Source organism: Cucurbita pepo, chromosome LG19 (genome assembly GCF_002806865.2).
Source record: "Cucurbita pepo subsp. pepo cultivar mu-cu-16 chromosome LG19, ASM280686v2, whole genome shotgun sequence".
Classification (NCBI taxonomy): Eukaryota; Viridiplantae; Streptophyta; class Magnoliopsida; order Cucurbitales; family Cucurbitaceae; genus Cucurbita; species Cucurbita pepo.
The window spans coordinates 618,724-635,215 of record NC_036656.1 but is presented as its reverse complement, the minus strand read 5'-3'; the positions used below and the strand labels follow the sequence as shown (position 1 = coordinate 635,215).

The window sequence follows — 16,492 nt, the reverse complement described above, 5'->3', positions numbered from 1 at the left end:
ATGGAGAGAAAATTTCAGACGAAACAATTGTTGCAAAGGTGTTGAGAAGCTTGACTTCAAAGTTTGACCATGTGGTGACTACCATAGAAGAAGCTACTAAGGATCTATCAATACTCTCCGTTGATGAACTGACGGGTTTGCTTCAGGCTCATGAGTCAAGAATCAATAAATCATCAAAAAGGAATATAGAAAAGGCACTACAAGTGGAGAAAACCTACAACGAAGGCAACGAAAAAGAAAATGTTTGTTTAGCAAGTAGAAGTTTTGGAAGAGGAGGATTTCGCAGCTTCCATGGCGATCGTGATAACAGGGGTAGATGGAGAAGTGATGGACAGAGACAATTCAATGAACAAAATGTCATACAATGTTACCATTGCAGAAGGTATGGGCACACAAAATCTGATTCTTGGTATAAAAATCAACTAATGAATTTTGCAGCAGAGAATGGAGAAAAAGAAAAGTTGTTTATGGCATGCATGGATACGAATCCAAAAGAAGGTAATTTATGGTTTGTTGATAGCAGATGCTCGAACCATTTGACAGACATCAAATCTTTATTCCGAGAGCTTGATGAGACGCAAAGAATCAAGGTGCAACTTGGAAATAAAAAAGAGATGCAAGTTGAGGAAAAAGACACGGTGAACGTCAAAACCAGTCATGGTAAGATAAAACTCTTTGATAGTGATATAAAAGAGATTACAGTTGAAGTTTCTACCGATGAAGAGACAAGAGTCAACTCCAATGCATCTCCCAGTGGATCCACTGCAACACAAAGTGTGTCAAATTCATCATCTTCAGCATCACTTAATAGCAATTCTTCTCTTGAAGAACTTTCGGATGAGACATCTCCAAGGAAGTATAAATCTTTAGCTGACATATATGCATCATGTCAGTTTGCTCTTACTATTTCAGACCCTATGACTTATGAAGAAGCAACTGAAAAAGAAGACGGGAAGAAAGCCATGGCAGTAGAGATGCAGTCCGTTAAGAAAGATGAAACATGGGATATGGTTGACCTATCAAACGAAAAGTTTTATGGAGATTTAAAAGAAGAGGTTTATGTAACACCGCCAGAGAGATTCATAAAGGAAGACAAAGAAACAAAGGTATACAAGTTGAGACAGACATTGTACGGGTTAAAGCAGACATACTTACGAAGGCCTTGTCAGAAGAAAAGCTCTGTACTTACATCTGCAATTTTGAATCATGAGGCAGTGTTGAGATATGATTCAAAGTATTCAGAATGAAGATATGATTTGAAGTAGTTGAGATATGATTCAAATATTCAAACTACCAAGATTTTAAGAGATTTTAGGAGATTATCAGTAGATTTGAATTTATCTAGATTTGCATGATTTACTATTTCTAGTCCAGTGTATTAGCTATAAATACTGGAATTATGTAACCCTCTAAGCATCAAGTCAATAGACGTTAATAGAGCACTGCAGCTTCTATCTATTCTCATCTATTCCTGTCTATTCCTATATCCTTTTTTCCAACAGAAACTAGTATATATATCTCGAATCATAAAATTAAGTAAAATAGACAGATATTGAGCCAAACATGCTTAATTTTATTGCGCCTTTGATCATTTATACGATCCTGAAATTGTAAGAACCTTCGATAGAACGAGAGCCCATCGACATAGAACGTCTGCACACTATGAATCATATGTGTTTGAGAAAAGTTCATGCACAATGAAGGAAATGGCTTGCATTGAAGCATAGATGCTCTACCCGAGTTGTTGTGCATACTTTGCTTTATGTTTTAAATTCTCTTAACTTATTTATTTTTCGTTTAAATACAACAAGAAACGAAATTCAAAACAACTAACAAAATCGACACAAAAACTAGACTTCCGTTGCATTTGTTCTAAATCTACTTTCCTCATCGATAAGCTTCTAGTTATCACTTGAAAAACGTGTAAGAACTAAAGTGAGTATGAAACTTAGTACGTAACCTACTTTGCTCTTAATTGTGTCCATGGTGGATGCTAAGGTATTATACTCTATAACCTGACCAAAGGCTTTACACGGTTTCTGTTTTAAGGACCTTGGTCCTAAGTCATCGGTCTTTGTTCATAATACTTGGTTAGTCTGGTCCCTAGTGTCACAATCCACGGAGCGATTTTGTCCTTGAGAAAGTTATGGGGGATGATGACTAGTTTAAGTGGAGGAGAATGTCACAACTGTTGGTGTTAATATAACACATGCGGAAGCAATTTGGATCTTAAGCACTTTTAGAACATCAATTATTGTAAATAACTAGCATGTTCATAAGTATTAAAACTTAATGAGTTTAAATACTAACCTTTTGTAGTTCAAACTCCTTTTGCCTCACGAACCGATTTCGAACCACCACTAGTGTCTTCTCCACTATTCTCCGGCCTTAGAACGGGATTGTGGAATCCGGTGAGTGACTAAACTTGGGAGGGATTTTGTATACGTGAAAGAGAGTGCTTGTGAGAGGTTTTTCATCAAGATGAAGAATCCCTTCCAAGTATCATGATCACTCTATTTAAAGAGTCAAGTTTGCATGTTCATGCAAACTTGAGATCACCAAATCTTGACACTTAAAATTCCACTCAAATGTTTGAGATTATGTGGCAAGCATGCATGTTTGAGTTAACCAAATTTTGACACTCAAAATTCCACTCAAACTTGTGGGGTTTATTTGGCAAACATGCAAGTTTGGTTAAACCAAATTTTGACACCTCAAAATTCCACTAACATGATTTTTCCATTAGATGAAAGTCAACATTTTGACTTTCTTCATTTTAATTAGATGAAAGTCAACATTTTGACTTTCTTCATTTTAATTCAACAATTAATTTGAATAATGAATTTCAAATTAAAGTAACATTAAATAATTAATTAAACTATTTAATTAATATTTAATATTAATTCAAATGCCAATCCCAGTCAATTCCGACACATAATTGATTAAGATATTTAAATCTTATTTAAATATCTCAGATTCTCTCTTTTCGTTTAATTCGTAAATAAAATAAAATTGCGGTTAAATATATCGTATATATGTAACGCATATTCCCTAATTTGAATTCGAACACTTCGAACTCACTCGTCACACTGTTCTATGGTTTAGTCCGATATGAGCTAGCAGAGGGACCTAATGGACCTATAGATCATGGGCTCCAACGATTCAAGATTAACCGATTAAACTCATTAACCTGGTTAACCAACATTCGTTAACTACTAGGACACTCCACTATAGCCTAGTAGTTGCACTCCCCTCACTATAGATATATTTCTGTCCATCTGATATAACCATGATTAGTAAGTCGATCCTTCACAGGTTGTTCGTAACTAGAGCTGGGTCAATTTACCGTTTTACCCCTGAAGTTACTTCTTGTTCCTTATGTCTCACTGATCCTCTAATAAACAATTGGTTTGTGGTCCAACCAGTAAACCGAATCCCTCTCAGGCCAATGAGAGGGTGGGGCCCCTTGTTCAAGACCTGGAGTCAGTGCTTAAGGGAACTACCTTTCTTCTATCCCTAAAAGTGGGTAGGAGTGAATTCCGTCTTGCACCCCACGTCCCCAGCCATTCACCCAGTCTTACCCCTGAAATGGGAGGCCTGTTGAGTCGGCGAACTAGAGCCACTCTCACCCATGCAAATCTAAGGATAATTCCGAATAAACAGGAGTTCATGGTTAGCTCAGGATTAAAACCGAGTTACCTAGGTTATCGAATGAAAAGAAAATCAGTCTCAACAGTAAACGACTTTATAAAGTGAGAGTGGTTTTCTTCATGGTCCGATCTTATGCAATACTCATTGCATAGGACGCCCCCACTCACATGTCTCCACATGCACAATTTAGTGATCGCATTGTTTATATCATATACAAAAGTGGGCCGCATCCATAGTGTCCCCAGAATAAGGTACTCAGCCTTATCCTTATACTATAGATCATTTTGACTATATACTTGAACTTGATCCACTCTTATGTCTCTACATATAGTTCAAGTAATCATACTATAGCCAGAGTGTTCTTAGTTTATTGGATTTAGATTAATGATCGTAAAGTTCACTTTATTCAATAACAATTTTTTACTGAATAAACATCAATAATAACTTTATTGAAAATACAATATATCTTTGTTTACAAACTATGAGTTTTAGGACATAAAACCCAACAACAACCATATTAGGAAGAAAGTAGGTTGTGACCCTCAAGTGGTGCCCATCCGATCACACAACGGGCAAGGTAGATGAGTGCCTTGATGTCACCGAGGAGGAAAGTACATCATCTAACACACCAAAGAGATGTACATTAAAGCCAAACTGAGGCATAATCAAAGAGGCAAATATCGACGCGAGGGACAAAGATAGACTTGATAAAAGGCCAAGTAGGGCCTCGAGCCTTAAACTCGAAAATCAGAGTTCTGGAGGAAATTTAGGCATGCAGCTCTGGAGTCAAGTTCGTCCATATAAAATATGAAAGCTCGCCAAATTTGGTGTCAAACGGACAATGAACGGACGCTCCATGATACCGTATAATCGTTAACCAAAATCATGTCTACACCTGCCAGATTGGAAATACCTCAAAATGTACTCAGGAAGACATAGTGTCGAACTCTCCACCATCTCTAGGCCTTGTGGCCCAAATGAGCTACCATGTGACACATGTGTGTGTCACAGTGAGGGGGAGTTTTGCGTAATGAGTGTCTCAGATGAATTCCTTTGAAATAGGTCTTTTAAGGAAAGTGTCTGACAGCACGGGTGTTCCGGCATTGCGCCCCAACTCATGTATCAGAGATTTGTATATGCATCCACTATCTGGTACGGAGTCTGTAAATGATATGGCATGGACACCGGAGGTTCAGTTGCCTCGATAGAACCCAGATCAATGGATGTTCAAGATATTCCGATGGGCATGAACGAGGGAGCTGTGATGACTGATGACATCTCAGGACTTGGGATGGTTTCAAGACATGTGAGCCATGTTGATTAGAAATTGAGATGACATGATGAGATATGACATCGCATGTGAGAGACCTTGGCACCAAGTAGAGGCAAGGTCAAGTCAGATGACTTGGCCTAGTGTAGAGGCAAGTCGGATTGAGCCGTAAATGATTGAACAAATATGCACAGGAGGTGTGTGTGGCCAAACAAGCTTGGATTCCGAATAAGTTATGTTCGATTGGTGAAGACAAAACCACAAAAATGGATGAAAATGTATATGAGGCTTGAGTTTTCCTTAAGGTTTGTCAAGAGCGTGTCAAAATCATGACACTGCACAATTGAAAATATACAATCATGACCGTTGGTATCAGAGTCACACTTTGTGTATCTAGTCAGACAAGATAGTCAAAGAAATGAACTTTAGGGTTGAAAGAAGACATCACAAATGCGTCAAGAATATCAATATCGACAAGACAGTTGTTTTTCAAGATCAGAGACAGTTGTGGATTGAAGCCAAGACTCTCCCAAGCTCAAGAATGTTGGATGTGACACATCAACAAGGGGAGTTCTACCTATCAAAAGTAAGAACCAAACTCATTTGCTAAGGGCTTCGGGTTCCAATGTGGGCAACAGATGAATCAGATGGCACAGTAGGTCAATGTCTTCCTAAGAGTTATGCGCATGAGATGAATAATGTCAATGGTTGTAAGAATAGAAGCCGAAACAGTGATATAAGCATCAACCAAGGGCCAAATGGAGCACGAGGAAATCCTTATGGGGGGACGACATTGCTGCAGAGAGGCAACTGAGTTCAATGGGGGAGGGCCCAAACGAATGGGTTGCTCACCCCGTGGGAGTGCTCCAAGAAGCGAGCACCTGTGTATTTTTTTAGTCATTGCCTCATGCCTAAGGTGGATGGTTTCACAAGAGTTGTCAAGACTAGCATCTGCTCGAAAAGAGAGCATCACACTAAACGTGGGCATAGAAAGTGAAGTTTGCAGTAAGACCAAAAAAGTGTCAAGACAGTGATTGTCGCACGAAGGTGGCCAGTTGAGAAGTTAGTTGAAGTGCAGCGTCAACATGGGGCTATGTTACAAGCTTTCAGACTTTTTTACCGTATGGGTTGGTACCACAATGAGCAAATGTCTACCATAATGAGCAAATGTCTTGGTTGGCTTACGAGCGTCGCCCCAAGGGGTGCACTGTTGTGTGCAACTCAGAGAATACGAGTGTTGAGGCCAAGGTAGCCATCTTGGGGCGCACTCTCCCTAGCTTAGGCGAGGATATGCCGAAGCTAGTTAGTTTGTCATGGTTTGTCTGGTGAGTGTCAGGTCGAGTCTAAGAGAAGGACGGAGGAGGCCCCAAATAAGATAGCCCGCAACCATTGGACATTATTTTGTTGTGTTTATATTATGAGTCTCGGAGACCGAGGGAAGGTCAGTCAATGGGATAGCTCATAACTAGTGCACAATTTTCGTATTTGTTCAAAGGCACCTTAAAGGGAACGCATGATGTCAACTCTTCATCACCCTGGACCCTATGGCCTAAGCGAGCTACACTGTGGCACATGCATGTGTCACAATAAGGGCAAGTATTGCGAGACAAGTGTCCCGAGTGACTTCCTTTAAAATGGGTCTTTTAAGGATAGTGTCAGACACCACAGGTGCGCTAGCATTACACCCCAACCCATGTGTCGGAGGTTCTTATATGTACTCGTTATCTGTACGAAGTCCGTAAATGATATGGCATGAAAACAAAAGGTCCAATGCCTTGATAGAACCCAAATTGATAGATATTTGGGATGTTCTGATGTTATGAACGACACATGAGCCCGTTTGCGATGGGCATCCCAATACTTAGGATGACATCAAGATATGTGGGTCATGTTGATTGAGAACCGAGATGACATGATGAGATGCGACATTGCATGTGAGAGACCTTAGCTCTGAGTACAGACAAGATCGAGTCGAATAACTTGGTCTAATGTGAAAGCAAGTCGAACTGAGTCGTAGATAATTGAACATGCATGCACAGACACTGTGTGGCCGAACGAGATTGGATTTCCATTATTTAAAATACTTGCAATAAATTAAAACTACAAAATTCCAATATTTATAAAGTGAAAGAGTGGACCCATAATTATTCCTTTCAATGGGAACAATCATTCATTATTTGAGTTAATTGAACCAATTTTTGTCTTTTTAATACTTCAATTATTAAAAATCCACTATTTTATAATTCACGACGTTAAAAAAAATTATTATTTAATGCAAAAGGATGGGACTAAGTATTATTTATTTTTTTATTTTTTTGACAATATAGTCATAATTTTATATCAAAGAGATCAAATTTGTGTTAAAATAAAAATAAATAAATAAATTAAAGTATATGAACGACAAATATGTCTCGCATTTTCATTTATATATAAAAATATATATATTCATTTTATTAATTTTTAATATATAATTTTTTCTTTGATGAAATTTCTAAAAATCAAATTTTAATAAATTCATATATATATATATATATATATATATATAAATGAGACAGCCAGATATTTGGGGAGAGACCAGAAATATAATTCCTTTCTCGACTCAATTTAACTAGCGGGTGTAAGTTTCTCTTCACTTTCTCTCCATTCTCGTAGACTTTAGGCTCGTAGGTTAACTTTCTCTCCACTCTCTCCCAATTCTCGTGTAGCTTAGCCTCGCATGTTAAATTTCTCTCCACTCCCTCCCAATTCTCGTGCAGCTTAGCCTCGCACGTTAAATTTCTCTCTACTTCCTCTCAGTTCTCGTAGATCCTAGACTTGTTGGTTAAATTTCTCTCCAATCCCTCCCCATTTTCGTGGAGCTTAGCTTCGTAGGTTAAATTTCTCTCTACTCCCTCCTTATTTTCGTGGAGCTTAGCTCCGTAGGTTAATATTCTCTGTACTCGCTCCATGAAATTTCTCTCCACTTTGTCCCTATTTTTGTGGAGTCTAATCGGGTCGATTAAATGGACATACATTATTATTATTATTATTATTATTATTATTATTATTATTATTATTATTATTATTATTAGGACAAAGATGCCAGGTCATTTACCATATAAGTTCTAGGGGTGAAAACGGTTTTTTATTAGTGCAAGGGTAAAAAATGCATAGGTTAAAAGAGAATGGAAGGTCGGTCCTTTTTACTGAAGTAACAGAGTCGGTCGCCTTGTTTTTTAGTAATTGACAGCACAGAATTTGGTCGGTGTGTTGGAAAAATAAAATATTATTGTTCTACTTTTNTCTTTTAATGCAAATTGGACTCTTCTTTCCATTTCTTTTCCCTTTTTTTTTTTGACAAATATACCAAATATTCCTTCCTATTTTATATACTTAAAAATTTGTTATATTTAACCCGCTCAAACACATACATACAGTGAAAATTTGTACCTACGATCAGATGAGAATGTAACGTCTTAAATAGTTAAACGATACCCAAGTCGATGATTAATACTCAAATTGGCTGGCAACTTTTATGGATAGTTAAACGACATCCAAATTGACGATTAATACTCAAATTGGTAACCTTCGTAGATAGTTAAACGATATTCAAATTAAACCCAAATCGACGCCTAATACTCAAATTGACAACGCTTGTGGATGGTTAAAAGATACCCAAATCGACGGTTAATACTCAAATTGGCAACTCTTATGGATAGTAAACGATACTCAAATTGACAGTTAGTACTCAAATTGGCAATACTTATACACAAATTGACAGTTAGTACTCAAATTGGCAATACTTATACACAAATTGACAGTTAGTACTCAAATTGGCAATACAGGATAGTAAACAATACCCAAATCAACCGTTAATATTCAACTTGACAACCCTTATGGACGATAAACGATACCCAAATCAACAATTAATACTCAAATTGACAACCTTTATGGATTAAACAATACCCAAATCGACAGTTAATATACAAATTGGCAACTTTTATGGATGGTAGTAAACGATATTCAAATCGACAATTAATACTCAAATTGACAATCTCCATTTCCATTTCGATGATATGCTATTAGTACACATAATAAGGTCTAGTCATTCATATGATACAAAGATCCATTATGTACATAATAGATTGATTCAAAAGCAAAATGGAGTTCTAATCATGATCTAACGTGAAGAAGAACAGCTCACGAACACTTAATGCCAAGAAATTCTATTGAAATGATACTGAACATAACACAAATCCATAAATAAAATCTACCATCAACAACTTCTGGGGAATGCCCGAAAAATGCCCCTAAACAAGAATATAACACAGCAAACAAAGGCTTTTCTTTCATGATGCTTTCCCCTTCATTTTACCAATAGAGCAAGAGAGAAAAGTTCATTCATCATAGCATGCAGTCTGTTCTGGCTGGCAGCCTCCGGAAGAAGTTGAGTGGAACGGACGGGAGCTTGTACCGAAACCTTGGATGTCTTAGCACGTAAATCCCCGAAAGGAATGCCACGACTTGGAATGGTGTAACGTACAGAACTATAGCAGAAACCAGGCAGAAGAGCACAAACAATGCTGAAGCTCTCGGGTCGCGCCAACTGAGTAGAGATTGCAGCCTCTCGCCCTGTGTAGCTAAGTCCCCGACTACTGTCTGGATCCTCCCAGCAATGCTCCTCAGCCGATCGTATCTCATCCTCACGACGTCAGGAGGGGAGGAAGTTGGGAAGGTGTCGAATTCCTCGTTCAGTTCGTCGGGGTGAGCGGAGTCCGCATGGGAGAGGCGGGTGTCCATGTGAGGCGGGTGCCTTGGCCTCCATCTATAATGCCAAACTCCAATAAGGAACAGATAGAGGAAGATTGTAGGAAGAATGAGCTCAGGGTACATCACAAGGATGATGAACAAAATGTGTATAAGAACAGTTGTAATGGGGTTTCTCCAATGGCAAATCTGATCAAACCATTTTCCAACTGCAATCAAGCCACTGAAAACTCCCATGATTCTGAAGAAATTAGCCTTGCTTCTTCTCATGCTCCACATGTGGGAGCCTACATCGAGCATATACTCGACAACCTCTTTTCTCAATGGTGGTTCAGCACGGGTCAGCCTCATCGACACAATCTGAGTCGCTTGGTGCCGAAGGCTATCGAGCTGGCTCACTGTTAACGGGTGAATATAGTGCATTTTGGGGAGGAGGGGATGTGAGTACATGTGTAACATGTTTAGCAAGGAAGAACATGTAAATCTCACAGCCAAATGAATCTCACCCATCTTCTTCACCCCATTTGGGTGCAGAACCAGCAGAGGATATGAATGAGTATAAACTCGATCAGTTTCGAGCGTGGAAAGGCGAATTCTTACCTTCCCTATCCGTGCATCTTTTGATCCTCCAGCCTTATCCCCACCGTGCAAATGGCAGTTGTCAAAAACCCCAATTGTAATGACAGTACAGGGATCGAAAACCTCCCAAGTGTACTGCTCATTCCACCTGGGTATGAAACTGTCGATGATCGTCCTCGTTCGAATCCACTTCTGCCCATACTTAGCAACACAGTATGCATCGGTCGTTCCACGCCCATCTTTCGTCTTCATCGGCATTAACCCCTGAGCATTCAGAATACCCAATTCTAAAACCCCAATGTTGTTCTTCCAGAGCTGTTTAGCCGTCGGCCGAAGATCGCTACTGTAATGTGTTGATTCATCCAAAACATGATAGCCACCTTCCAAACATATCCTCATGTGAATCCTACTCGAAAACTTGATTTCCTTCTTCTTCTCCCCTTCAACGACAACAACGTGTTTCTCGAGGTTGAACCATCTTGTGTTCACAGGTCTATGGTCCAATCTCCTGTCTATATACTGCAGCGGAATCGCACACCGTCCTAGAACCTCGTCCTTGTTTGGTGCAACCCGATCTTCCACACTTAGAATCAAAGGCTCCTCAAATGGTTCAGCTGCAACAAACATCAAGTCCTCATTCCACATTGGATTGATAGTTCTAGACTGGGAAATTCTAGTCCTCAAAGCCTGATTTCCAAGTATAGCCTTAACGAAAACCTCTGGATACCGACCCTTATCACTCGGCTGCAGATCCTGAGCTTCAATGATATTCACCCTCAAATACCAAAGCTTAGGAGAAAGATAGACCTTAGACCGCATATTTGCAAGCCCATCAGCTCCACTCACAGTTGCAGCATCTGAATTCCAAGCCTCAGGAAACGCTTCATCCGCTTGTGTTCCCATCCAAACAGCCAACATCAGCTCTCCTTTCGCCCTCTCTCCCTTCTTATCATCCAACCGATACCATTGTGGTGCCAAAGGACTATCCGGTGGTACCCTTCTCGGAACCTCATTCAAGTCAAAAAGAACTCTCCCAATGAAATCATCCTTAAGAGAATCCTTATCCTTCACAGTCACCTCAAGCACCGAAGCCTGAATCCGATCCTTCGAAAACGCAAACACTTGGCTCCATTCAGGATTCGACTTCTTCTCAAAATGCCGAGTCGTACCCTTGTAATTTCCAAGCTTAACCTCCACGTACGGGTCGCAGCTACCGGTGACATCTTTCGCAGGCAAGTCTTTCGCCTTGACAACCCGAACATAGAGGTAATACATTTGCTCAACGAGGTCATAGGTGCTTGCTAGTTTGTCACCAGTGACCTTCCCCCCACCAAGGTGGGGATTGGTCTCTTTCAGCAAGAAATCTTCTGGTGGAGGCTTTTGCATCATCTTCACAGTTCAAACGATTTCACAAACACACCTAAAAAAAACCCCAAAAACAAACCCCATTTTAATGAACTTCACTTAACAAAAATTCAAAATCTCGCCCTAAAAAAACTCATACATAGGAAAACAGAGCCATAGTCCAGTCGTTACCACAAAAATAGGCAACAGAAAATCACCCAAAAACAAAAATCTCCGAATGTTACCGTTTGCAGAACCCAAAAACAACGTTGGAATTTAAACAAACACCTCATAGGCAGAACACTTGTGTTATCTATAAATGACTAAAAACTTAAGAAAGAGAATCCCAAAGTGTCCAAAGGTTAAAAGGGGTCTGAAAGTTCACCTGAGAAAGCAAAAAACCTTCAAAAGCTTCAGATCTAAAACGTTCTCACACCCTGAAGAGAAAATGAAAATGCAAAGAAAGTCAGTTCATGAACGCCCACAGATCCAAAGAAAACAGAACAAAAACACACAAAAACAGAGCAATGTTGTTTGGCGGCTGAGAAAAACGTCACAACAAGAACAACAGAACAAATTTCCCTTCATTTTCCTTCATTTTCCAGGGAACCAAACAGATCAAAAACAAGAAAAACAGAGATCAAACATGAAAACCATCTCTACAAACACCAGGAAATGAACCTTCCAAACCCCTTTCAATGGCATTCTTCAAGAGAGGACCAAAAACGAAACCCCATTGCAGAAGAGCCAAACGCAGGTGGGTTTGAAGAGAGAGAGAAAAGCGGTTTTTAGGGAGTGGGGTTTTTGGGTGTGAAAGAATCTGATGAGTGAAGACGAGTATATACAAAGTGAAGTGAACTGTCTATTTCTTTTTCTTTATTTATTATTTGTTAATTATTATTATTATTATTTATTTATTTATCTTTTTTTAGATCTAATCCACCTTTTGATCTAAGCTTTTGTTTAAAATATTTAAAAATAAATAATATAATATCAAATTAATATAAATAAATAATATTTGTGTTTATATAATTAATTATTGTCAAAATTATTAAAATAATTATAATTAATTAAATTTTTTATTTTTATTCTTAGAATTTAGATTTTTAAGTTATTGAGTGATTAATATTAATAATTATTTTAATAAATAATTAATATAGTCATCCAATTGAATAATTAAATCATAGGAAAATTTTATATCTTAAATAAAAAATAAGCATTTTATGAATAAAACTATAACGTTTTTTAATGACGTCCAATGAATGACACTCGTTCAAGAAAATTAATATAATAATATTTCTACTCATGGGTGTTCATATGACCTAATAATACTCTGACTAACTTGAATTACCCAGTTAGATATTTTCGGTTTGACTTGGGTTGAATTTTTTAAAATTTGAAAATTCAGATCAATGGGTTGACATTTTTTTACCCGACCAACTTGAAAATAATGTTACAACTCAACCCTATCCTATCCTCGAAGACTAAGAATATTTAGGTAACCAATATTAATGATGTGTTGTGACTTGTGAATGTTTGATATCTGAGTTTTATAAAATTATGAGATTTAGTTATTAATGTAACATATATGATAGAAGAATAATATTTTTTAAAATAATTTAAAAAAAAAACAATTTGACTGACCGGGTTGGTTGGGTTGTTTCTTGAACTCGCTCATGTTGGGTTGTTTCTTGAACTCGCTCATGTCACCGACCTAATCAACTCGAAATTTTATTTTTTCAACCTATCTCAAAAATTATAAAAAAAAAATATTTATTTATTTATTTTAATTATTTATTTATTTTATTTTATTGAGATACTCTTTTTCACATGATAGAATTAAGGAGAAGGCATGAGGAGCGAGCGTTGGAAGTGGTTTTTTGAGGTGGGAATTGGACTCATTGGCACGTGCGATTAACGGTGTTGGTGTTTGCACGTGTGGAAAGTGATTTTGGGGTTTGAGCCGGCGTATGCACGTACGGATACTGCTGCTGTTATTTTTCAAAATTTTAAATTATTGGTTTTCACTTTTAATTTATTTTATTAGTTTTTATTGGACCAACGGTCAATATTAAAATATACTATTTTATATATATATATATATATATATATATATATATATATATATATTTAATACTAACGAATTCTGTTGGAATAATTTATTTGATACTGAAAAATAATACATTTGTACAAAAAAAAAATAATAATAATTATCTAAATAAAATTTTGTGTTGAGTATGTCGGTAAGCTTTTAAAACGTCTCGATCACAAATTATTTGTTGGTTTGTTTGAATTTTTGCTTGATAACGAGTGGTTTAAGATAGAATTTAATTGTAAGTTACCTTTACGATGATCAGTTAGAGTCACTTGTGAATAAAAGTGTTGTGAATAAGGGCTCCAGACATGGATGTGTGAAAGTTAGGGTTCGTCCCTTAATAAAGAAAAACTCAAGAGCTTAACCTCGTTTTAAAGGATCCTAATGACATATTAAGAGAGACTCGTTAGATTAAAACTTGAACAACGAGGGATTCATATTTGGTACCTAGAGTCTTAAAAAGACACTTCAGTCTTCAAAGTTTGCAAATAAAGCCACTGAAAAGATTGCTGATCTCGGGGGGGAAAGTTACCACAATCTTTCAGCGACATTTGAACCAGTGCTCGTCATTTATGAACTCTTTCCACTTGGGCTTGTAATCATCGGTCGAAACGTAAAGTCGATCAATATTGTTGGCAACGCTAGAATGGAAGTGGGAATGTTCGTGTCATTTGTTTGCCTCAACGAGGAGCTAGATGTCATCGATAAGAGGGTTGAGCAAATTGTTCATTAACGATCTAGTTTGTTATCAATATATAGAGTTGCCAGATGTTCTTGATATTAGAGAAAGGAGAATCGAAGATATCAAGAACATTGAAGATAAAGATCTTCTCAAAAGTATGATAATTACTGCTACTCTTGACTAGAGAACATTGGAAGTATCCAGAATGAAATAAAATTGTGAGAAGAATGAAGTATTTTTTATTAGGGTGTTGTAGATGCGTTTTAAAATTGTGAGGCTTATAGTCATATGTAATGGGCCAAAGCGGATAATATCTGCTAACAGTAGGGTTGAGCTGTTATAAATGGTATAAGAACCCAACACCGAGTGGTGTGCTAGTGAGGACGCTAGACCCCCAAAAGGGGTGGATTATGAGCTCCCACATCGCACGTGGTATGCCAACGAGGACCTTGGTTCCTCAAAGAGGGTGAATTATGAGATCTCACATCAGTTGAAGGGGGAACAAATCATTCTTTATAAGGGTGTAGAAACTTCTCCTTAATAAATGTGTTTTAAAACAGTGAAATTGATGACAATATATAACGATTAAATGCAGAGAATGTCTGCTAGCAATGGACTTGAACAGGTACAAAAAGAGATTGATGACGATACACAACGACCCAACGTGAACAATAGCAATAAATTTGAAAGACAGAGGTGCCCTTTGTTGGATGATGAAAGTCCCATATAGGCTAATTTAGAGAACAATCATGAGTTTATAATCAAGGAATACTCTCTTCATTGAAAGTTCCATAGCAATAAATGGGACATATTGAGTCAAACCTTTGAGTCACAAAAATGTTTTCTTGGAGATAAAGAAATGATAATAAATTTTTTAAATAATTGAAATGATAAGCTTCGTTCCACCAAATTCTCCTTCCAATTCTCCTCTTCAATTTGGATAAACACTTCTCTCCTCTCTTACCCCTTCTTCTTTGCGCAATCCTTGTATTTAATCGAATCCTTCATCTTCTCGATCCTCACTTGATTCTCTCAAATTCTTCTCGGTTTTTTTGGATTTCGGATCCAACCAACTTCCAATGCTTCAGCTGTTCTTCGCCGTCGCTTTCTCCGCAGTGCCATTGACGCTCTATGTGTCGCCAATTCGGAGCCTCAATTTGTTCGTCGAAACCCTAGAGGAACTTCTCCGTGACTCCGCCGCTCATACGCTCACACTTTATCCTCGCTTTCGCCAAGCCTTCTCTCGCCTCTTCGCCTCTATATTCCGCGTTTCTAATTCCAGGTAGATTCGTTTCCATTCGATTCGGTTCTTCTTTAATCTCAGCGACTTACTTGAGGCTTTTTGTTTCGCCGATTGCTGGTGTTGGTGGTGTTTGATTTTGGACATTCGATTGATTCGTGCTGTTTGATTTGGATTAGGATTTTTGTTTAGAAATCATTCGCGATGATGGATTTTCGTTTCGTTTAGTTCTTCTCTGATTCTGTTTCCGATCTGTTTCGAGCTTTGGAATTTTCAAATTCTCTGTTTCCTCTCTGTTCTCGTGTAAGTATGTGATTGGAATGCGATTTCTTGAGCAGATTAATGAAATGGNTTTTTTTTTTTTTTTTTTTTTTTTTTTTTTTTTTTTTTTTTTTTTTTTTTTTATAATTTTTTCTTTAAAACAAACGCACACACAGACAAAGGTCAAACCATTTTTCTTATGCATATTTAAATAGGTCCTTAATTAATTATTTATTTATTAATAAAAAATATACATGTTTATATATATATATATTTTTTTTTTAATTTCAATGACTTTGAACTTCATGATTTATTACATTTTTATTTCTAAATTTTGAAAATATCTTTTTGTTTCAAACTTATATATATATATAGTTATTTATTTATTTATTTATTATTATTATTATTATTATTATTTAATCCATGGCGGAATTAGTTTGTATGCGTTTAAAAGAGCTATTTTGGTTAATTATATTATTTTCTTTTAGAGTAAGAATATGAATATTTGAATTTTCAAATTTATAGTTTAAACAAAATTATTATTTTTGAGAATTAGATTAAACAAAATAGGATTTAAACTAAAATATAAAATAATAGTTTGTTATTATTTTTGAGATTATAAGT

The 16,492-nt window shown here is 37.0% G+C and overlaps 1 protein-coding gene across 2 annotated transcripts; it reads right to left on the bottom strand.

Moving 5' to 3' along the window:
• Window positions 1–8,982: 8,982 nt before the first annotated feature.
• LOC111781337 (FT-interacting protein 1-like) lies at window positions 8,983–12,422 on the bottom strand. Of its 2 annotated transcripts, XM_023661869.1 has the most exons (3): window positions 12,272–12,422; window positions 11,976–12,027; window positions 8,983–11,666 (listed from the first exon to the last, which is right to left on the bottom strand). In XM_023661869.1, the coding sequence occupies exon 3, from the start codon at window positions 11,633–11,635 to the stop codon at window positions 9,305–9,307; it is 2,331 nt and encodes a 776-aa protein (XP_023517637.1). In that variant the 5' UTR covers window positions 11,636–11,666; window positions 11,976–12,027; window positions 12,272–12,422; the 3' UTR covers window positions 8,983–9,304. The 2 variants fall into 2 exon arrangements, with proteins under 2 accessions (XP_023517637.1, XP_023517639.1); XM_023661871.1 differs by having other exon boundaries at window positions 11,976–12,422.
• Between the last annotated feature and the right edge of the window lie 4,070 nt (window positions 12,423–16,492).